Genomic DNA, 23,151 nt, shown 5'->3' on the forward strand with positions numbered 1-23,151 from the left:
TTCCCAGAAGTGGTACATTAATCATACGTAAAGTGACAGATTTTTAAAAAGGGACTGAGATGCCCAATTACAGAAATAAAGGAGAGCAGCAAAACAGTACTCTGGTCTCAAATGCGTTTCCTATACAGAGCTGCCTTTAAACCCCGAGCAATGGACAGGTCAGCCAGCAGCCAAGGCCTCACCAAATGATACCTTGAAATCAAACTGCTTCTATTTCCTCAAAATTACAGTCAGTAAGCTTGCTTTGGACCACGGCTGCAGAATCGAGCCACAGAACCAAAGAGTTACTTTAGCCATTAACTAAGAAATGTAGCCAAGGCAGCACTGGATGGCAGGTCCCTAAGCAGATCCTCTAAAGGAGAGGGGAAGGGCAGGGCCATTAATTCAATTAATTTCCACCAAGCCCCAATCTGGCTAACCTGGTTTGAAACAGTTTAGATAGAAAACCTTATTTCCCTCATTAGACTAGAACAACAACATTCACAATGGTTCCGTGCTATAGATGTCTCTTCTACCTGTAATACTTACTTACAGGGGGTCTCCATAGAAAAGGTGACACAAAAAAGCTCATGTTTTATATGAATGAAAGTCAGAAAACTGATTTCTAATGGGTCCTCCAAAGGATGGTGGAAACACTTGAAAGTTCTAGTAAAGTGACCAATGCTTATGGAAGTCTCATGAGAAATGGCGGGTAGCAAAGAGCCGTGAAAGGTTTTCTGACAGTGGTAGAAGTATTCACCATAATCTTTCATAACTTCTACTTCTGCTGCCTGAATGAAGGACTCGTTTATGTTTAGGCAAGAGCTGAATCGCACGGCAACACCTGGCTTTGAGACATTCAGGCCACGGTCCATGCCGCACAACAAAGTACAGGATGAGATGCTCTAGGGAAGTGAAGTGAAGTGAAAGTGGTTCTGTCGTGTCCGACTTTTGCGACTCCATGGACTATTCCATGGAATTCTCCAGGCCAGAATACTGGAGTGGGTAGCCTTTCCCTTCTCCAGGGGATCTCCCCAACCCAGGGATCGAACCCAGGTCTCCCGCATTGCAGGTGGATTCTTTACCAGCTAAGCCACAAGGGAAACCCTGTTCTAGGGAAAGCAGAATTTTAACTGAAGCTGAGAGGAGAAAATGAAATCCGAGAGACACCAACATTGCCAAGGAGCTCACTTTTACCGAGGGTTCAGGACATGCAAAGGCTTCAGTCGAGGGAAAGGAGAGCTGTGTCTCCACAGATGCTTAGAGAAAACCAGTCACAAACTCAGGCGATGTGTCACATGTAGATGAGTTTGAAATGGAAACAAATAAACGAAAAAGGATTATGAAGTCAGGTGGTAGCAAGGCAATACAGTGACACACCCGAGGCAGGGTTCCAGTTGGAAGCAATAAAACCATCCATGTCCTCACCCTGGACCCAGCTCTGTGTATCTGGGAAGTCACTGAAGGTTTGCAACAGGATTTCTACCTGTGGACAACAGTCAATCTCCCCTCACGCTAAGGGAATCATTCTGAGTTGCAGTTTGAATCACAGACATATTTAGTCCAGTACTGCTCGCGATGCCTAGGTTTGCGTTCACTGCGTCAAGGAGGTGGAGTCATGTTACAAGCTTTCTCAACCACCTATTGCAAATACCTCCTCTTACCCTGTTTACTTACCTTGTGTTTACCTTTGCAAAGAGAAAACAGGCCAAACTAGCAGTAAACACATTATGGAGTCAGCCGCAGGCCAGGTCAGACCCCGCTCTTTCAAAAGGTGATATTCATGCATGCAAGGTCACTTTAAAAAGGTGTGTTATTAATTGCAACAGTGCTTCTGTCCGTGTTTGCAGAAGGCATACCAGGTGACTATGCATGCAGGAAAGAAGTAGTTATGGAAATGAAACACAAATAAAAAAGGCAAAATATTGCAAAAACAAATTATTTTATTAAGTGCAAAAACAAGCCGTAGGCAATAAATAGATTAGCTCTGGTACATGTCCAAAGACTTCGGTGAGCATTCTCTTCAGAACATATTAAGGCAGTGAAATTATTCTCAACGTACAGATTTAAAAAAAAGAAAAAGAAAAAGAAAGAAAGAAAAGAAAACAAGTGTCACACGTCCCCTTACACATGCTTGAAAAACATCTGGGACTTTACATGAATTTCAGTTTGGGCTCAAAGAGAATGTCTGCTCCGTTTGAGAGTTTACAACAGATAGAGTCTCTTACTTCGAGTTCTAGCACTCTGAATTCTAACAGCTCGTTCTGATCCTTTGCGTCTTGCATTTCATTCTTCAGCTGGTTCTCTTCCATTTCCAGCCTGTAAATCTAGACCAGAGACACCTGCGGGTTAATGGTGGGAGAACCACTGTTTCTCATCGGAGGCCATAAGAACATGTCCTGTATCACGGACCCCCGGGGTGTTGACCTGGGGACACAGGGCCATTACCAGGGGTAGGGTGGGAAGGGGAGGGTCTCAGTGGGTGTGCAAGATGGGCCCTTTCTGCTCCGGGGGCTGGGATGGCCCAGATCAGAGGCTGTGCCTGCTTTGTCCCTGCGGCCCAAGCTTGGCCCAGCATGGGGGCCAGGTATTTGCTGAATACACGAATGGTGGAGAAACTAAGGCACAGAGCAATTGAGTCCCTTTCCAAAGGTCAGTCCTGGGGAAGCAACAGTGATCCCCAAGCCTGTCTGAATTCCTTCTATCCCAATCTCCCAGAGTCAGCCCACCCAGGGTCTGGCTAGTTGCACTAGTAAGGTGCCCTGGACTCTCCAGAGGGCTCCTATGAGTAGGAGATCCGAAAGTCTGGGAAGTGGGGCTGCCTGGGTCCCAAACCCACTGGGAGACTCTGGGCCAGCTATGTAGCTCCTTGGATGACACAGAGGCACAGAGCAGCCCCCACTTGGCGGCCTGCAGTGAGATCCAAGACAGCACATGGAAATGAAGGCCCTGATAGATCAGTTGGTAAAGAATCCGCCTGCAAAGCAGGAGACCCCAGTTTGATTCCTGGGTCAGGAAGATCCGCTAGAGAAGGGATAGGCTACCCACTCCAGTATTCTTGGGCTACCCGGGTGGCTCAGCTGGTAAAGAATCCGCCCGCAATGCAGGAGACCTAGGTTCGATCCCTGGGTTGGGACAATCCCCTGGAGAAGGGAAAGGCTACTCACTCCAGTATTCTGGCCTGGAGAATTCCATGGGCTGTATGGTCATGGGGTCGCGAAGAGTCAGACACGACTGAGCGACTTTCACTTTCACTGGTGGGTCATGGTCACCTTTACGCCTGCCTCCCCACCTCTAATGGGATGGTACTGCCCCCCAGGGGGACATCTGGAAATAGCATAAGAGTTCTCAGCCTCTCAGAATTTAGCCAGAAGGACCAGGGATCCGAAATCTCTCCCAAAGCCTGGAGCTGCCTCATAGGAAGTGACCAGCTCTGTCCCCAGATGCTGTGGAGGGACATGGGACAATGAACAGCCACACAACAGGTCAGCACAGGGCCGAGACAGGAGCCTGCCGCCCCCCAAGGGGGCAAGGCTGGGCTTGTCCAGTTGGGATATTTGAGGATGTTTAGAAGCTAAGGCCTAACACAGTCCACTTCCACCAGTACAGAAGGTGCAGAACAAGCAAATCTGCTGGGACAGAAAATAGGTTGCCAGGGGCTGAGGGGTGAGGGACAGGGGTGACTACAAAGGGGCAAGAGGGATCTTTAAGGGAAGCTGGAAATGATCTAAAAATTGCATGGTGGGGCTGGATGCATGACTCAGTAAATTTACCACACCAAAAAAAAAAAAATCACTGAATTGTTCACAAATAAGAAAAAAATAAAGCTGAGGTATTGTCCCAAAGCATTAGATTTACCACTCAAGCCGACTCCCTACAAGTTCCATGACCTCAGAGGGAAGGACAAGCTTGGCTCTGCCAGCACCACGGCCTCCAGTCGATGAACTGGACCATGACTGCCCAAGGATCTGCCCACCGACCCCTGCCTTGGGAGCAGGTGGTGGGGGTGGGGGGGTTGGGGAGTGGTCTGGAATCCAAGGCAACGTCAGAGGCAGCCTGGAAGCCCAGCATCAGTAGGACCGGCAGCCCTTACCACATCTGCAAACCAGCTCTGCGGGCCCCGACCCAGAGGACAGAGATAGGACCAGTGGGTGGGAGCCCTCAGGACGGGCGTGGGTGAGACTCCGGCAGCCAGAGCAGGCCCCGGGCTCCATGATCCCCTGGGGCGGGGCTCAGGGTGTTGGTGCCACGTACCTTTTCCAGCAAGTCCTGGTTTGTTCTGATGAGCAGCTGCTTCTCTTCAACCCATTTGGAATCCTAAGGAAAAGTACTAAATATGTTCATACTCATTGAAGCAGACAGTTAAGTAACAAAGCATCAGTGGGAAAGGTTATTTCATATGAACCTTTCTATGAAAAGGTCAGAGAGAAGGAGAGCAGTTAGAATGATCGCACTGTCCCTCTAAACCAGGGGTCCCCAACCTCTGAGCCGCAGAACTAGACCTCTTGTCAGATCAGCGGAGGCATTAGATTAGGAATCAGTCAGTCCAGTCGCTCAGTCGTGTCTGACTCTTTGCGACCCCATGGAAGCACGCCAGGCTTTCCTGTCCATCACCAACTCCCGGAGCTTACTCAAACTCATGTCCATCGAGTCAGTGATGCCATCCAACCATCTCATTCTCTGTCGTCCCCTTCTCCTCCCACCTTCAATCTTTCCCAGCATCAGGGTCTTTTCTAGTGAGTCAATTCTAGTAAGTCAGATTAGAAATAGAGAGCACAATAAATTTAAGGTGCTGAATCATCGTGAAACCAACCCCTCCCACACCCCTGTCAGGGGAAAAATTGTCTTCCATAAAAGTGGTCCCTGTGCCAAAAAGTTTGGGAACCACTGTGCTAAATGTTTAATACTGAAAAAGAGAATTGGCAGGTCTGTGGTGCATTCCTCCTCCACTCATGTTCCCTAAATTTCAGGGAGCTCATCTGTATCAAAGCTACTGGTTTTTCCAGCAGTCATGTATGGATGTGAGAGTTGGGCCATAAAGAAAGCTGAGCACCAAAGAACTGATGCTTTTGAACTGTGATGTTGGAGAAGATTCTTGAGAGTCTCTTGGACAGCAAGGAGATCCAACCAGTCCATCCTAAAGGAAATCAGTCCTGAATATTCACTGGAAGGACTGATGCTGAAGCTGAAGCTCCAATACTTTGGCCACCTGATGTGAAGAACCGACTCCTTAGGAAAGACCCTGATGCTGTGAAAGACTGAAGGCAGGAGGAGAAGGGGAAGACAAAGGATGAGATGGTTGGATGGCATCACTGACTCAATGGACATGAATTCGAGCAAGCTTTAGGAGTTGGTGATGGACAGGGAAGCCTGGCGTGCTGCAGTCCATGGGATTGCAAAAAGTTGGACACAACTGAGTGATTTAACTGAACACCTGTTATCACTGACAGAAAAACGCCTGGAGCACAGCTGAGCTGATCCTGGCAGACCCTTCCAGGGCTTGTTCTCTTAGGCTCGAGGGCGAGTGTTCAGGCCACACCCCCATGGATGTGCCTGTGGACCTGGTGTCATCATAGTAACACGCTTCTGTTCATCTGAGACCCTTTGTCTAACCACATCTTTGTCTGGGCAAGTTCTGTCCAGGAATGTTCCATGAGCCGGGGGGCTAAGTCTGTCTTTACACCAGCATCTGCAGCACCTGACACGGTGCCCAGCACACAGCTAATGCTCAGTAAACGCCAGGGGATGGATGAAGGTATAAACGAGGGAACTTTCTCCCTCCCTTCCTTATACCCATCATGTATCCCCCTGGGTCTTCCCAGGACTGACACACGTGTAGGCCCACGAGGCTGAATCCAGAGCTGGGTCCATTCATCTTTTTTCCTATGGGAGGTCGTTGGCAATGTCCCTCCCATGGCTCTGCCCCTTTGCAAGGTGACTCTGCAGCTCCTCCCAAGGAGCAAACTTGCTGCTGGGTATGGCTGCAGCATTCTTTGGTGACTGGCATATTAACAAATGTGATGCAGGCAGAGGCATGGCCTATATTTGTGCTTTGGGGGCTGCCCTTTCTTCCTGCTCCAAGACCTTTAGTTAAAGGAGCCAGCTTCTTTGAGGACGAGAGACCATGAGAGCCTGGCCAACAGCTGGCACTAATGCACAGACAGGACAATGAGGTTATTTGCGGCCATCTAGTCCTAATCGCCTGCAAAACGAAACTTCTAGAGTGACCTGAGGGGAGACCAGCAGAAGAACCACCCAAACTGCTGACCCACAGAACTGTAAGCACACAAAATTTCTGTTATTTGTAAACAACTCAGTTTTGGGGTGATATGTTAGGCGGCAATAGCAAGCTGATACATTATCCCACACGCTGAGTACTGAGCCTGGCACAGGGCAAGGGCTCTTGGTAAAGTGCTCGTTGAATGAATGGCCATGTGTTTTGTCCCAGACTGGTCCCTTTATTTAGCAGGAACTGGGGGCAGAGCATGCCCCAAAATAGGGCCTAGCACCTCACGTGGGAGGTTAACTTAACCGTAGACTGTGGTTGGGCAAGTTTCAACCTGTGAGCTCAGCCTGAAAGAGGGAAGCTGAGGTCAATGGCAGGTGAGGACAGGAGTGTGAAAATAGCCTCATCTCTCACCTGGACTCCATCCAGGCTGTGTTGAGTCTCCCTCTTCCCCCATTCCCTATGTGTTAAGTACTATTACTAGCCCCACTTTAAAGATGAGGAAACCGAGGCACAAGGGATCACGTAATTTTCCCAGGGCTGTACAACAGGTCAGGGGCGGGGCTGGCCTGTGGCTTGTTGGCTGCAGTGTATGTTCTGCTCTGCTCTCCTGCCTCTTGGAGAGTTTTGGACTGGCTCCCAAGGCCACCTCTGCCATCACTCAGAGCTAGCTGCAGGTTCATTTGCACAACTGAATCCTCATAGGCAGTGTCAGCTTTTCTTCCAGATTCAAGTCAGAAAAGATTCTGCTGATCACTTTACATTTGGAGTTGTCTCCTATCCTTGTGCACTTGGCAAACAAACAAAGAAAAAGCCAAGTTAGATTCTCGTAACTAATGTTGGATTTTTTAAAACCTGGTAAAGAGGCAAATGAGCTGGGATAGGCCTGCATGAACTCTGCTAACATTTTTTTTAAATTTCCTCTCACATTTCCAGAGCAAATGATATAGATTGACAGACCATCCCCCTGGGCACCAAGACCCTAGTGACCCCACCAAGGGGACAGAAATGCAAAGAGCTACAGGTCACGTGACCGTTTCTGCTCACCTGGCCCTTCTCAACCAGTAACTTCTCCAGATCCTCGATTTTGGCCTGACACCTCAGCAGATCAGCTTGGAGCTGTTCCCGAGTCTGAAATACAAAAGACCAGGAAGTGAGCAGGTCCCCCCGGATGATGACAGAGAAGGGGAAAGGACAAGGTGGAATCTGGTCCTGAGAAACGGGTCCTTTTTTCAGGAGCACACGTGCTGACTGGCCTGCCTGGTTCCTCTGTCACCTACGGGTGTGACACCTGGAAGAACTGCAAGGCCTTGAGAGGCCGTCAGCGCTACCCCTGCAGCCTGCAGCCTGGAGAAGCGGCCAGCTTCTTCACGAGGGCGAGTGAGGGGCCAGCAGGTCAGCTCCCAGCCCAGCTTCCCGATCCAGTGCCGTGGCTGTACCACCAACACCAGCCACACGTTCACCCTCGCTCAGCCCATCTCCTGACAAAGGTGTCACCTACAGCGAGGGCTGAAAACCAGATACCCCGAGGACCAGGTGGGTAGTATAAATTAGAGAGGCCGACTGGGTGAGGGGTACTAGGGAGTGGTGGGGACTGTGGCAAACCAGGGCACATGTCTCGGCTCGGGGCGGGGGGGGCGGCTGCCACTGAAGCCGCAGCCACTGAAGCTGCCACTGAAGCTGCGGCCAAAGGTGACTACACGGAATGGGAAGACTGGTGCTGCCAGATGCTCTGAGCTCTCAAGAGAAGCCGGAACCCAGACTTCTACGTGAAATCTCTTGACTTTTGAACGGTGCAAGGAGATGAAGTTTTTTAATAAGAAACCCATGCTTCAGCCCAAACCACCTCCAGCACTGTATTTCTTCTGACCTACAGGTTACAGGCTGACACTATTGTAGCCGAGGAGCTTCCGTGCACAGCCTCATTCGCCACCCCCTACCTCAGAGGGCTGCTGTGGGAATGAAACGGGGGTTCGCTGGGGTGAAAAGTCACCCCCAGCAGGAGCACTCCCAGGGGTCCCTCTTGCCTTCAGAGGGAAGGGCCAGCCGAGACTGGTCTGTGCGACTCCCGAAGATGGGCTAATGGCCAGTGAGTGGACGTTACTAGAAGGTGGAGGTCAGCCCAGCCATGAAGGCTGGTATGGTCCAGACCTGGGTGGCCAGCAGGGACCAGAGCGAGTGCTGGGTGGGTTTCAAGCACTTGGACAGCCCTGCCTGCGCTCCTTCGGGACATTCTTGGGGGCTTCTCAGCCGGGAAACAGAGATGTCTATTTCACAGTGAGTCTGATTTCATCACTGAGTCAAATTTCTGAAACCCTTCTTGCCAACGGAAGGGGCACAGGACACTGGGAAGGCAGCATTTCTTCTGCAAACCCTGCTCCCGCACTGAGGACGGGCAGGTAGATCCCATCAGGTTTGCCAAACGCTGGGACGTTACTGCAGCGGAGGCTGCCAGGCACCCCCCTATCCCCTCTCAGCACCCCTACAGAAACCGGCTGCCGGGAAGGGCACGCACGGGACACCCAGCCTCTGTCCGACCCCCCAGCACCTCCCCCTGGCACCTACCCGGGCCTCTCGCTCGGCGTCCAGTGTCCCGCCCACCTGCTCCTGAAGCAGGGCGTAGGCTCGCTGCAGCGCCTGGTACTCCCTGGTCAGCTGGCAGAACCTCAGGTCAGCCTCTTCTCGGGTTGTTGTCTTCACGTCATGGAAGAGAAAAGCGTGAGGAAGCCCGTGACTTGTCGTGAACGGCAGTCAAGTCAGGCAAAGACAATGTCCAGATGTCATGACCGCTGCCAGCTGTCACGTAACGGACCAGCCGCGGCCAGGACCTAACTGGAGGGCTCTGGAGAGAGCTCTGGGGAGAAGATGCCCTTCTCTACCATCTTCCCTGGAGCTCCCCGAACCCCGGGAATCACTGAATTGTGTGCAGGGGAGCAAGGGTGCGCCAGTCCTGACTGCATGCTGTAACAGGAGCCCCTCTCATCCCGCTTCCTGCTGGTTTCAGACTTCCCTGGTGGCTCAGACGGTAAAGCATCTGCCTACAATGAGGGAGACCCGGGTTCAATCCCTGGATCGGGAAGATCCCCTGGAGAAGGAAATGGCAACCCACTTCAGTATCCTGCCTGGAAAATCCCATGGACGGAGGAGTCTGGTGGGCTACAGTCCGTGGGTTTGCAAAGAGTCGGACACAACTGAGCAACTTCACTTTCTTTCACTTTTCCCACCCCGCAGGTCTCATTCTGGGGATTTCTCCTAAGGAGACAACCACCCAAAGAGCATCGCTGAAGTTGTGAAAAACTGGAATCCCCATAATGCCTCTCATCAGGAGCCCGTGAGGCTGGACGCACAAGCAGATCCGTGGGGGTTTGCTCGGGACGGGGGATGACGACCAACACAGCATCTGGTGCTGAAAGATGCCTGTTACACGTTCTTGGTGAAAAAGGCAAATCAGAAAGTGTGTGTCTGACGTGATCGTGTTTGACTGGGGTTTCCGGAGTGAATCCCACGGGGCGGGGTGGGGAGAGGAGAGGGGGGCTGCTCTTTGCTCCTGTGTGACTCAGGCTCTCGGGAGCAGAGGAGAGGTAGGTGGATGCGCGTGCAGACGGAGGGTCAGGAAAGCGTGAGAGAGGGGAGTCGGGGTGAGAGGCTCCAGGTGAGCCTCCCTCTGCTCTTTTCTGCTGCTCGTGTTCTCTCCTACAGTGACACGCCATCTTTATATACACAGGTGTGTGTGTGTGTGTGTGTGTACAAGCCTGGGGGGAGGCGAGGGGCAGACCACCACACAGCAGTTTTAATGACAAAGGGCAAGTGGCACTGCCGTGGCTACAGGTCTCCGGTGTGAAATCCGTGCTGGGAAGGGAAAGGGTCTCCCCTAGGCTGCAGGCGCCCCCCCATCACCATTCTCAGAACCTGTGAAAGTGGGGACCCCCCTCCCTGGGCACAGGCTGTGACCACACAGGTCCTGCGAGGTTTGTCCTGCAGCTACAGAGGCCGGGTGAGGCGAGAGGCACCCCTTTACAAGCACCCGGGGGTGAGGCCCGCTTACGTCGTCCAAGTCCTCCTCGGGCGTGGCCGGAGCCCTGTCCGTCCTGTCTGTGTTGCAGGACGTCTCTGACAGCGTTTCTGAGTCCACAGACTCCTCGTCAAATCCAAAAAATGTCTCCACAACATGCTTCTGTGAAAGGCAATTTGCACGGCATGAGAGAGGGACTCGAGTCGCCTGGATACCCCCACCCTGTCCTCCGCGGGCAGAGGGGTGACAGTGTGCATCAGGGCCACTGGGGCATCCCAGTTGGGGGGCTGTGACTGCTGAGGGGGAAGGAGGTGGCCGGAGGTGGTCAGAGGGTGGAGGGTGGCCGCAGAGGGTGCTGGCCCAACCCTGGCTCCAGGCTCATGAGCTGATGACCTTTTGCAAGGGAGCCACGTAGCCTGCCTGAGCGCCAGCTTCCTTCTCCGTCAGAGGGACACAGGCCCCCCACCTCACCCATGAGCACAAAGTGAGGTCACCGAGCAACGTGCCCAGCGTGGTAACACATGGTGAGCAGCATCCTTGCTGTACTGAGTTGGGGGAGGGGAGGGCGGGGGCAGGCCACGTGAGATGTCGGGTTCTAGGTCAGATAGAATGGTGAAAGGGGCAGAGTGGCCACAGGTGGACCTGGGGTTCTGATTGGCTGGGCAAGTTGGGGGGCGGGGGGCCCAGGTCCTCACTAGATGTGCCCTAAGAGGCAATTTTAGTTTAGTTTAACAAGCACATTTATAAAATTAGAAGGAATGGTGTAATGGACCCATATACACCCAGTACTCAGATTCAGAGGCGGTTTTGAGGCTCTGTGTGCTGGGCTTCCAGCTACCCTGTCCAGCACTTCTCTCACCCCAAATATCACAAGAGATGGGGCTTCATTCGCTCACTTATTCATTCATTCCTTAAGTGAACACCTGACTGAGCGCCTTCTATGGGTCAGACCCTGGGTGGGGCCTGGGGGGCCACAACCGATCAAAACCAGGCCTGATCCCTGCCCCAAAGAGCTTCTGTCCCTTGGGGCCTCAGACGCCAACCGGCAATCACCAGATCAACATCCCTTGTCCTCAAAACACTGGCTTTTCCCCCACCCACAAATAGCCCCTGAGAAGGAGTTTTGTTTTTACAAATCAGGGGATGCTCTTGACCGTGAAGAAAGAACCATACCTAAATCCAGAGCCAAGCTCCCACTCGTTAATCTGAACCAGGTTCTCCCAGAGTCCCTCCCCACCCGTCAACACACAGAGGCACCTCCCTCTCTGTCACAGCCAATGCCTGTGTACAAGCTCATGGGTCCAGATGGCAGAAAAATGTGGCTGGTGCCCCTAACAGGATTAGGAACTAATTCAGAACCAGGAAGCAAGGGGAAGGGAGGCTCCTTTGTTATTCTGTACAGTTTAGCATCTCTCATGAGGCTTTGTGGGAGGCACCCGGCCATGGCTGTCACCCACAATGGCCTTGCATTTAGCATCTGTGTTTCTGCAAACTGCTCTCGCCTTATGCTTTTTGCTTATTTAACACAGGTGGGGCACATACTGCCCCCTGAACTCCCGGGTCACACGTCAGCCACCTCCTCGACAGTTCCAGGGAGGCTGGTGCACGCTGACCTAACACTCCTGAACCTGCTGTTTCCATGTTCGGACTAACCTGTGTTCACCACTGGCAGCTCCATCTTTACGGTTCCTCAGGCCAAAAACCAACCCCTTTCTCCACTCCATGCTCCACGCCTCCGAGAGAAACCCTGCTGGCTCGATCTTCAACCCACGATCCAACCCTCCATGAATCAGCACCTCCCTCCTGGTCCAAGCCACCATCACCTCTCACTACTGGCCTTTCGGCTTCTGCCTTTGTCCCATAACCTGGTGGCCAGAGTGACTATTTTGCAACAAGAATCATGTTGTGTTGGTCTTTGTTCAAAGCCCACTGGCCCTGCACTACACTTAAGTGGAAGCCAACATCAACAGTGCAGTCCACAGGCCCTGCTCCGGCAGTGAGCCCCCTACCCTGCTCCGGCCTCATCCGCTCCTCACCATTGGGCTCCAGTCACACTGCCGAGCACACCTCTGCCCCTTCCACATGCCTGCCACAGGGCCTTTGCACTGCCAAGATGCTGTCCCCCAGAACCCACATGACTCTCCCCTTCCCTTCCCTCCAGTTTTTGCACAAACTTAACTTATCAGAAGACTTCCCTGACCACCACATCAAAGTCTTAACTAGCCTATCCCCACCCCCGCCTCTCTGTTCTTCTTCCTTTATTTTTCTCCATAGTGCTCCTCACTGCCTGACATAAGATACATTGTGCTGATGTCAAGGCCTGACATGCTGGAGAAATACTGGTTGTTCAATGGGTATTTGCAAAGAACTCGGTGGTAAACAAACGTTCCCCCACAGTAGTTTTGGGTTTGCACGTGACACCCCTCCCTTTGCTTCTGCAGCCAGCATCGGTGGGCAACCAGCTGGCTGTGCACCCCAGGCGAGTCCATCAGGTAGGAACATGAGTCCCTACTAGACTCCGTCAAAGTCAAATGCAATCCTCTCTGAGTGGAGGTTGGAGGAGACAATTCTATGCTCAAAGGCACACTCCAACTGCCCCCCGGATTGAGAAATCCCCCCTGAGTTTGTGTCAATGATGCTCCAGACGCCACACCTCCAGGGAGCCGTGGCCATGACCTTCGATGGTGGACACATTCATAGCACTCAGCTCCCCTGCACACATGTGGTTCACCTGAGCCCCAGGCTGCTTGTTTTTCTGGACAGCCACTCAGCTGACCTTATTTCTCATAAACACTGCTAATTGCAAGGCCTCTGGGGACAGGCCCGTTGTGCTCATCAGCAGGGAGCAGTGACGCAGTGAGGGCCCTGCCCGGCACACGGATGCAGCCCTGGGAAACATCAGACCTCACGGTCTCCACACGACCAGGACCCGAGGCCAGGCGGTGTCTCCCACTGCAGGCATCGTGGGCCATTCTGGGGGGTGTTCAGTGTTCCATTACCTAGGGGACCTGCTTTTTGAAACTTTGTGGGACTGAGAGTTAAATAGTCAATTTTGTGCATGCTAAGTCACTTCAGCCGTGTCCGACTCTTTGTGATCCTATGGACAGAAGCACACCAGACTCCTCTGTTCATGGGAATTCTCCAGGCAAGGATACTGGAGTGGGTTGCCATGCCCTCCTCCAGGGGATCTTCCTGACCCAGGGATCAAACCCATGTCTCTATGCCTTGTGCATTGGCAGGCGGGTTCTTTATCACTGGTGCCGCCTGGGAATTACTGAGCCCTAAAACAGAGTATTGGGCTTCCCAGGTGGCTCCGTGGTAAAGAATCCGTCTGCAGTGCAAGAGATGCAGGAGATATGAGTTTGATCCCTAGGCCAGAAAGATTCCCCTGGAGAAGAAAATGGCACTCCACCCCAGTATTCTTGCCTGGAAAATCCCATGGACAGAGGAGCCTGGCAGGCTACAGTCCATGGGGCTGTAAAAGAGTCAGATATGACTTACTGACTAAACAATGACAAATAACAACGCAGGGTATTAACTACAGATGCAGCAGCTGTGCATTTAGATTGACCTGCTTAGACCCCAGTGGAGCGCCTTGGAAGTATCATGTGGTTCCAGAGACAGAACCCGAGAAAGCACGCTGCAGGCAGGGAAGGAAGAAACAGCTCTGAAGGCGGGATCAAACTCACAATGACATTCAAAATATAGAGAACTGACTTGTGGACACAGCAGGGGAAGGAGAGGGTGGAACAAACTGAGAAAGTAGCACTGACAAACACACACCATCATGTGTAAAGTAGATGGTTGGTGGGAAGTTGCTGTAAATCACAGGGACAGCAGCCTGACACTCTGATGACCTAGAGGCTGGGGGCGGGGGGCGGCTCAAGAGGGAGGGGATATACATATATAATTAGGACTGATTCACACTGCTGTAAGGCAGAAACCAACGCAAATAACTGTAAAGCAATTTTCCTCTAATTAAAGAATAAAAAACATATAACCCTATAACCACAAAGGAGACGATCCATAAATCCACAGCACACACAATTTCCAAGGCAGCAGGGAGGTCACCATGACTCACCCCTACCTTGTATGACATATGGGTGGGGTTGGTTTGTTTCCTGAGAGTTAGGTATTTTTTTTTTAATTGATTGTATTATATGGGAAGCCAAAATGCACCACATAAATTTACGCTTTTATTAATGAAAAACAAGATTAAAAAAAAAAAAGACATCTTAACACTTCAAGTGAAAATCTGGTGGCTGTCTTCTTTGGAGACCAAGCAACCCTGCCTCCCACTGCATGTTCTTATACACGAAATTACACACAAGCCTCCAAGGAATGAAAGGAAAATCACCTGGAAATACTGTTTCTCAAACGCTCGGCTCACAATCAGCTTTTTAAAGAAAGGCAAGCACAATAGAAACTGTCGATTTTTTGGAGCCTCCATCATTCAAAAATTCCCTGGGAATTTCCTAAGGAAAAAATAACTTTAGGAGCATAAGATTTCCATCTCTGCTCATTCCAAATGCATCTTCTATGGAAAAGGGCCCATCTCTCCGGACTTCCATTTTCTTTGCCACCAAAACCTTGCCTTGCCGACATCTTTCTATAAACCAACCCAAATGCTTGAAATGCAGTTTGGGCAACAATGACCAGAAAATAAACACTTCTTCTCCACTGACATGCTGAATGTACAGAGGTGCTCATTCTTAGCAGATCACGTGAACAGAGAGGAAAAGGGGAGGCACCCCCCACCAACACACACAAATAAACAGCCCCATGGCTGAGCCCAGCCTTGCACGGCCTCCTCTCTCCTCATCCACGTCATTCCCAATAATCCCGGTCTCAGGAAGGAGCATTCCAATCACAGCCACTGATATTCACACGACCGCAACTGACCCCAAAGCTGGCCGCTTACCTTCATGCTTGTAGGTCATCTCCTGGCAGCCAGAAAAGTACAGACACACCAAGGTGCAGAGACAGAGGAAAAAGGAGAAATACAGGACAAGGAGGATGTATTCCATGGTGGGGATGGCGGGGTTTGGGGGGCAGAGAGTCTGGGACCCGCTAGCCCATGTGAGTCAGGGGAGCTGGAAGCCACATCACTGCCACCAAATTCCAGGCCTCTCTCGAGTCCTAGGAGGAAGCACCGATTCTTCTGCAGAGCACTCTCGTTTCCTTGACCACACTAGGCCCACTGCCTTCCTTCTCCACTGCACCGTTCTGAGAACAACCAGGATGCTCCAGAAGGCGTGCCTTTATTAAAAGGGATGCCGGCTCTGGGGCAGATCGTGGGCTGAGAGGAGCCAGTTTCCAGGAGCCGGGCCTGGGTGAATCAGTCACAGCAGATAGCCTTCAGGCTGGCTGATTCTCTGGGGGTTTTCCTCCCAGCCCCAGGCTCCCCGAGTCGCCCTGTTGTCAGGGCCCCTGGGAACAGCACTAGCAACCGTGATGCCGAGAGAGCCTTCTTCAGGACCAGAGCACAGAACAGGGAGGTGCCTCCTGCCTCATGTGCTTAGGAAATTTCTCTGTTCATCCCCTCACCCTGTGCGTGCCCCAGACTAGCTAAACTCATGGATTCTTAGCAATTCTTCCATAAGGATTTGTTTCACCATTTATATGAACTGAAGCAAACCACCATCCAATAGAAAAATGCCAACTAGAGTGGTCCTCAGTTCCCATACCCATGTAGCACCTATGAAGGCACCTTCTTGCAGAAGCTTCTCTAGCCACAGATCAAATTTAAAAACCTTCCTAGTGGGAAAAAGGGTAGATTTTACCATTAAAAAGTAAACCCTTTTTATCTGAAAGGTATTAAAGCAACCCTGGAGGAGGGCATGGCAACCCACTCCAGTATTCTTGCCTGGGGAACCCCCATGGACAGAGGAGCCTGGCAGGCTACAGTCCACGGGGTTGCAAAGAGTCAGACATGACTGAGCGACTAAGCATAAAGCAACATTAAGAGGCAAAGAATAATTCACAAAAGTGAGTGCTAAGACGCTTCAGTCGTGTCCGGTACCGTTTGCAACCCTGTGGACTGCAGCCTGCCAGGTTCCTCTGTCCATGGGGTTCTCCAGGCAAGTATACTGGAATGGGCTGCCATGGACTCCCTGGACTGCAAGGAGAACTGAACTGAAGCTGCTAACGCTGTTTGGGTCACCACATGGGAGAGTCTGCTTGAGAAAGAGGCCAATCCAGAGGAAAGCACACTTGAAAGATGAAGATGGACAGTTCAGTTCAGTTCAGTCACTCAGTCGTGTCCAGCTCTTTGCGACCCCATGAACCCCAGCACACCAGGCCTCCCTGTCCATCACCAACTCCTGGAGTCCACCCAAACCCATGTCCATTGAGTCGGTAATGCCATCCAACCATCTCATCCTCTGTTGTCCCCTTCCCCTCCTGCCCTCAATCTTTCCCAGCATCAGGGTCTTTTCAAATGAGTCAACTCTTCACATCAGATGGCCAGAGTATTGGAGTTTCAGCTTCAGCATCAGTACTACCAATGAACACCCAGGACTAATCTCCTTTAGGATGGACTGGTTGGATCTCCTTGCAGTCCAAGGGACTCTCAAGAGTCTTCTCCAACACCACAGTTCAAAAGCATCAATTCTTCAGTGCTCAGCTTTCTTTATAGTCCAACTCTCACATCCATACATGACCACTAGAAAAACCATAGCCTTGACTAGACGGACCTTTGTTGACAAAGTAATGTTTCTGCTTTTCAATATACTGTCTAGGTTGGTCATAACTTTCCTTCCAAGGAGTAAGCCTCTTTTCATTTCATGGCTGCAATCACCACCTGCAGTGATTTTGGAGCCCAGAAAAATAAATTCAGCCAAGTCCCTGACAATTGCGTGTGAACATCTGGATCCGGCTGTACCTGAAACCAAACCCCTAGACTTCTTAGTTATATAAATTTGTTTATTTGCTTAAACGACTTTGAATTTTTGGCACTAGCAATAGAAGAAAATCTCGGCTAATGGGGAGGAGGGAGATAATTCTAGAAATCAAGCCATCTGCAAACAACTGTTGAGTTCTGCAACAAGCCTAAAAACTTGATTTCTCTCTAAGCTTCTCTGCAGTTGGACCCTCAAGAAAAACCAAAGATAGCCTCTGCCTGACAGAAGGATTCCTGGCTCTGCGGAAACCATGACACGTGTACAGTGGACTGCCTCCTGGATCTACTTAGACCCACTTTGCCAGAAATTCAAGAGTGAAATTTCCTCTGTACCCCTGACGTTCTGTTATGTCCAAGGCAACAAGATGCACCAAGACAATGGTGAGAGGGACGGGGGGATGGGAGGGGCTGAGAGCTGTTCTGCCTTGGCTGGACACGGGCTGCCACAGGGTCGGGGCAGGAGGTGAGCAGGACCAGGTCCCGGAAGGCCCTGAGGGCCCAGCCAAAGAGCCCCAGCTTCATCTCCTAAGAAATGGATAACCAGTGGAGGGATTTTTTAGGAAGAAAGTGGCAGGGTAAGACTTGTGCCTTTAAAAAGACAGCTCTGGTGGGAGGAAGATGCTGGAAGCAGGGGAACAGCCAGGGAGCTGTGGCAATGGTCCCAGGGCAGCAGATGAGGACCCAAAGGAAGGAGGTGGAGACAGATGAGGAAGCAAGGGCCTGGAGGGGAGGGTCTGAAATTGGGGAGTCTTTGCCTCAAGCCCCTTCACACTGGATCTAGGGACCCCTCCTAACACCAGGCAGGGGGCCAGGAGCTGCAGACCTGCCTTTGAGCCAGGTCCTCTCTGAAGACTGAGTCTCACTCCCAGGCTCACTCCTGGTGTTGGGGTTTCCTGCCCTGCTAGAATACGTTGCCTATGACCATCGTTACTTCCTGTCTATTCCAAAGTCTTTGGAAGTGATCTGGATGTCCCCATGGGCATTGCTACATGAGATGAGGTGCCCTGGGCAGGCGAAATGGCCAAGTCAGGCTTCAAGCTCTGCTCTCCCTCCCTCCGTTGCCTAGCAACCTGCGATGCTGCCCCAGGTAGGACAGTACAGACCGCACTTGCGGCTGAGCCACTCAGCTGCCTGAGTGGCCCTGTACCTTCAAAACCGCGCCCGTGTTCTATCTCCAGGGCCCCAGTCTTTTCCCAGGTCCTTTATCAAAGGGCCCACAAACCCAGCAGGCGGCCCTTGGAGCAGCTCCCGGGGGGGCTTCACGTGCTTCTGATGTGAAGCTTAGCCAACCGCCTGGCTGTTGAGGAGGGAACAAGGTGATGGGCTGCTGCCCAGGCTGGAAGGGCCAAGCCCTCATCCCTTCCAAGGACCGAAACATGGAGTGAAAGACCTTGGCTGCCTGCTGCCTGGAGGGGAACCCCAGCAAGACTGCAAGGATGAACAGCCCCCATAGTCCATGTGATCGAGCCCCATGGTGCGGGCCGGGCGCTGTGCTAGGGGCTGCTCATAACCCGGCAAATGAGGCAGGAGCCAGCCCTCCCCACGCTCAAAAGCTGATGACGGAGCTGTGGGGAAAAGGCAGTCCAGGAACAAAGTCAAGTGGAAATGACCAGAGATGGGAAAAAAGGTTTCTTTGGCTACTTAAAAATGGAGAAAGCGTGCAGGTGATGGAAAGCACTCAGGCATGTGGCCAGGCTAAGGCATGGCGCCCCAGCTTCTGTCCCAGAGCAGTCTCGGGTGCCCAAGTTCTTTACCCCACAAGGCCGTGGGCTTGACCTCGGGGTGCAAGGTCAAGTTCGGACAGGTTTTAGGCGTACTGTCAAGAGTAAGTGAATGCAGGAGCCGTGGACCAGGAGTGACCTACGAGATCCCCGGAGGTGACCTGTGTCCTGGTGAAAGCAGACCCCTGGTCCATTCGGGAGAGGGGTCCACAGAGATGACGCTTGAATCCCAGGAAGGGCCTGTTCTCCGGTGGTGCTCTGATGTTTCCCAGCCTCCCTCAAAGGATGGGGATGTCACCTCACTGCTGCCTGAGGCTCTCTCTCTCTTTCTAAAAATGTAGTAGTAGTAGTGTTAGTCACTCAGTCATGTCTGACTCTCTGTGACCCCATGAACTGTAGCCCGCCAGGCTCCTCTGTCCATGGGATTCTCCAGGCAAGAGTACTGGAGTCGGCTGCTATTTCGTCCTCCAGGGGATCTTCCTGACCCAGGGATCAAACCCAGGTCTCCTACATTGCAGGCAGATGCTTTAGCATCAGAGCTATAGGGAAGACCCCTCTTTTAAAAATGGGGGCCATGAATTAGAGGAGGGCGGGGTGGTGGTGAGGCAGGGCCTAGGAATCTGCATCTAACAGGCCCTCCAAAGGAAAGCTGCTCATTTAAGATGAAGGGAGAAAGAAAAAGGATAATATAATTTACTGATCCCTGTCTATACTTCGGGCCTGGAGCCAGATGCTTCATTTGATCCCATAGACATGATGCTTGTTGTAAGAACCAGGAAACTGGGGTTCTCAGAGTTCAAGGCTACACAGCTAGGAGCTGGTCTGACTCCCTGCTGCTCCAGGTTATGGTTCCTGAACCTCGTCCAAGATCTCTCAGCAAACTGTACTCATTTTAGCCATTCTTTATGGGCCCAGCTCTCTCCTAAGACACATCTCTCCCTTGCGAGGCTGCACGTTCCAATGGCCGACCCCCTACCTCCTGCCACTTCAGGGCAGGGGCTCTGTTTCCAGTTAGGTCCCGATCACACCTTCCACAGAGCAAGCCCTGAACCCCGGACAGGGCCCAAGGAATCACTGAGGGTCCTTCTCCTGCAACCCCCACCCAGGGCTGAAAAATCAACAGCAGGGTCCCCGGGCAAGGACAGCCAACACCAGTCTTTGTCCCCAGGAGCCCAATGAGACAGGTCGGGAGCCGGTGGGGACATGCTGGCCCCTCTGGAAGAGGACCTCTGTGCCCTCAGAGCATCTCCAGCAGCTGGGCTGTGGTGTGGAAATGGAGGAGCCCCTTTGCAGGGAACTACAGAGTCCAAAGAGGCTTGCAACAGCCAGAGAGCAGGGACGGAAAGTTCTGGAACCTTCGATGCATTCACCGAGACACTCTGTCATGCAAAGACCCGGACAAAGTGATAAAGTGCATGGATGCATGAGGGACAGAGTGCAACGAAGGTCATCTAAGGAGAGAAAAAAAGTACTGATCCCTGCGACATATGGCAAAGAAGGAAGCGAGGCCGCCCAGGCCTAAGAGGCGAGCCCTGGGGACTGAAAACCTGCCCAGGGCCCCCATGAATCCACACGTCCATCCCGTCCAGCCCTGGACTAGCTGGGATTAAGCAGGAGCATAAGGGAAAGAGCTGTACATTGAATCCTGAGAAAAAGGAAAATACTGGTGGGTCACAGTAAGTGGGAAAGACCCCAAACCAGGTCAGGAAATTTCCCTAGAGGTTCCAAGACTCTGCCTTCTAGTGGCGTCAAATTCTTGTAATAACAGTGACCAAACTTCCACATCCTGGAATGATCCACTGTTAGGTAAATGCGTTTTTTCCAGTAAGAGCAATGTGTTTATTCGGTCAAGAACTATTTAGGGGCACCCACTCTGTGCCAGCCAGTGACCAGGACACAGTGTGCAGGGCACAGCTCCTGCCCGCCTTGCCTGCAGTACATGCAAGCCTAGCAAATCCTAAGTCCAGTCTAGGCCTTTGTAAAGCTCTCTTCCCATAGACACATTCAGAAACAGGAAAAGCGGAAACAATCTCTTATGCCAGGTGTTCTAATAACATTTAAAAAATATAGTCACAGCACAAAACTGGGTTTCCTGAAACCCTTTTTGGGATATATGAGGCCACAACACAGCCGGTTCACAACAAACTGAATTCCTTTAAATGGTTGCTTTTTAAACATGTCTTGTGGTTGAAAATGGCCATCATGTACATTACTGAAAACTGTGCAAAATGACACAACCCCTCTCTACAGCAGACAGAAGGGTGAATGTTCTTGGTTGAAGCCTTCACACCCACTGACCCACATGTAGACTTCTGGGAATCTATCCATGAGAACTATACAGACCATGGACACAGTTTTCTGGACAAAAGGAGTTCACTGTGGTTACATTTACAGAAGCGGGGAGTCCAAGAAGACGGAAAGGGTGGTCACTCAATGAAACGTTCAGCACTCAGGGAATCTAGCGGAACTGGCTGGTGAAGAGCGGTCTGCTAAGCGTAGACACACGTACTGCTGCATTATTCACAACCCTGAGGAGCTGGAAGCAGACACGCCCGGTGGACACAGAACATTAAACAAATTTATGGCCCATCCACTCAATAGATTATGTAGTCTTGAAAATTCATATTTATGATGATAGCATTGTAACATGGAAAAAACGCTTTATAGTATAATGGTAAGTAAAAACCCAGGGTACAAAAACATATTCCACAATTACAGCTACATTACCTAAAAATATTGAAGCAGAACAAGGATGGGGGGAGGAGATTGCATTAAAACGCCAACATTGATTGCACTGGGGAGGTACTGCCATGATGGAGCACTTATGTCCCAGATAGTCTATAATGTGGCTATACTACTTCCATAATAAAAATATGTCTCTAAATATAACCAAGTTCTGCTGAAACACTTCCCATTTCTGAGAGTCTAATGTCAGTGCATAGAGACTTGTACCTCGTTCAACTTGATTTGGTGGCATAAGATTGGGCCTTGGAGCCCCAGACTTGAGTTTAAATGTCAGTCTTTTACTTTTCCTCTTTGACTCATTTCTATATTTTATACCTATATATTTCCTGTAATTTTAAAAATAAAAAAAAATAACACCAACCTCACAGGGTTGCTATGACGATTAAATGAGATGTTATAAATAAACATTTATCCAAATGCACAAATTTGGTTCAAGATATATTTTATTTGGCCCACAGAGTATACTATAAATGATTTGCACCAACATTCACAATCCTGAGATTTTACATTAAAGTGCTATGGGTTGAACTGAGTGTCCCCCTCCCAAAAGGTTATATTGAGGTCCTAACCCCCCAGTACTTCAGAGTGTGACCTCACCTGGAAATAGGGTCATTGCAATAATCAGTTAAAATGAGGGCACACTGGATTGGGGTGGACCCCTAATCCAGTGGGATTAATGTCCTTATGAGAAGATGGCTATGCAAAGACAGAGGCACACAGGGAAAAGAGCGCATGACAAGAAAAGTAGAGACTGCAGTTGTGCAGCTTTAAGACAAGGAATGGATGGGGGGGACAGGCAAGCCTGGCGTGCTGCAGTCCATGGGGTCGCAAAGAGTCGGACACAACTGAGCGACCGAACTGAACTGACTGAACTGAAGACAAGGAAGGTCTTGTCAAATGATACCAATTTGCCAGTAAATCACCAGAAGCTAAGAAGAAGCATTTCCCTAAAGGTTGGGATCTTGCTGCCAGCACCTTAATTTTAGACTTTTAGACTCCAAAACCTTGAGCTAATTCGTTTCTGTTCTTCTAAGATACCCAGTTTGTGGTACCTTGTTACAGAAGTCCTAGGAAACTAATGCAGAGATTTCCTAGTCTCTCTCTTTTTTTTTCTTCCTTGTCTCTTGAATAACTGATATATCTGACACCACCTGGCTCACTTTCTTACAGCAGCTGATATTCTGGACCCCGTTTTTCACAGTCACCACCACGCCCTATTGTCCCACCGACACCAAAGCCATATATCCGTGGTCATTTGGTAAGACATCTGCACGGCTGTTATCTTTATAGGTGAGAAATATTTCTATATAGCCATATCTGTACCAAAAGAGAAACCAGGAGGGGCATCTGGTTTTAAAAAAAGGTGACCAGGCCCACATCTTCATGGGAGTGAAAAATGTTCAATGCAAACTAAGACTTTTTTAAAAATAGCAATTTGCAGGACTTCTGCGGCGGTTCAGGGGTTAAGACTTCACGTTCCAATGCAGGAGTGTGGGTTCTATTCCTGGTCGGGGAACTAAGATACCACATGCTCCCTTGTCAAAAAACCAAAACATAAAACAGAAGC

At 50.9% G+C, this 23,151-nt stretch overlaps 1 protein-coding gene across 5 annotated transcripts in view; it reads right to left on the reverse strand.

Annotated features, from left to right (window-relative positions):
* The window catches only part of JAKMIP1 (janus kinase and microtubule interacting protein 1), a 154,430-nt gene that overhangs the window by 25,533 nt on the left and 105,746 nt on the right, over positions 1 to 23,151 (reverse strand). For 4 of the 5 annotated variants that reach the window (XM_043906224.1, XM_043906221.1, XM_043906220.1 and 1 more), the window contains 5 exons: positions 10,251 to 10,379; positions 8,771 to 8,899; positions 7,253 to 7,336; positions 4,234 to 4,296; positions 1,903 to 2,306 (listed from right to left, as the gene is read on the reverse strand). In XM_043906224.1, the coding sequence (XP_043762159.1) occupies positions 2,133 to 2,306; positions 4,234 to 4,296; positions 7,253 to 7,336; positions 8,771 to 8,899; positions 10,251 to 10,379 (579 nt within the window). In that variant the 3' untranslated portion in view covers positions 1,903 to 2,132. Of the gene's footprint in view, positions 1 to 1,902; positions 2,307 to 4,233; positions 4,297 to 7,252; positions 7,337 to 8,770; positions 8,900 to 10,250; positions 10,380 to 23,151 lie in introns of those variants that run through there. The other variant, XM_043906225.1, reaches the window with a different exon arrangement.

This window comes from Cervus elaphus, chromosome 6, assembly GCF_910594005.1.
Source record: "Cervus elaphus chromosome 6, mCerEla1.1, whole genome shotgun sequence".
Lineage (NCBI taxonomy): Eukaryota > Metazoa > Chordata > Mammalia > Artiodactyla > Cervidae > Cervus > Cervus elaphus.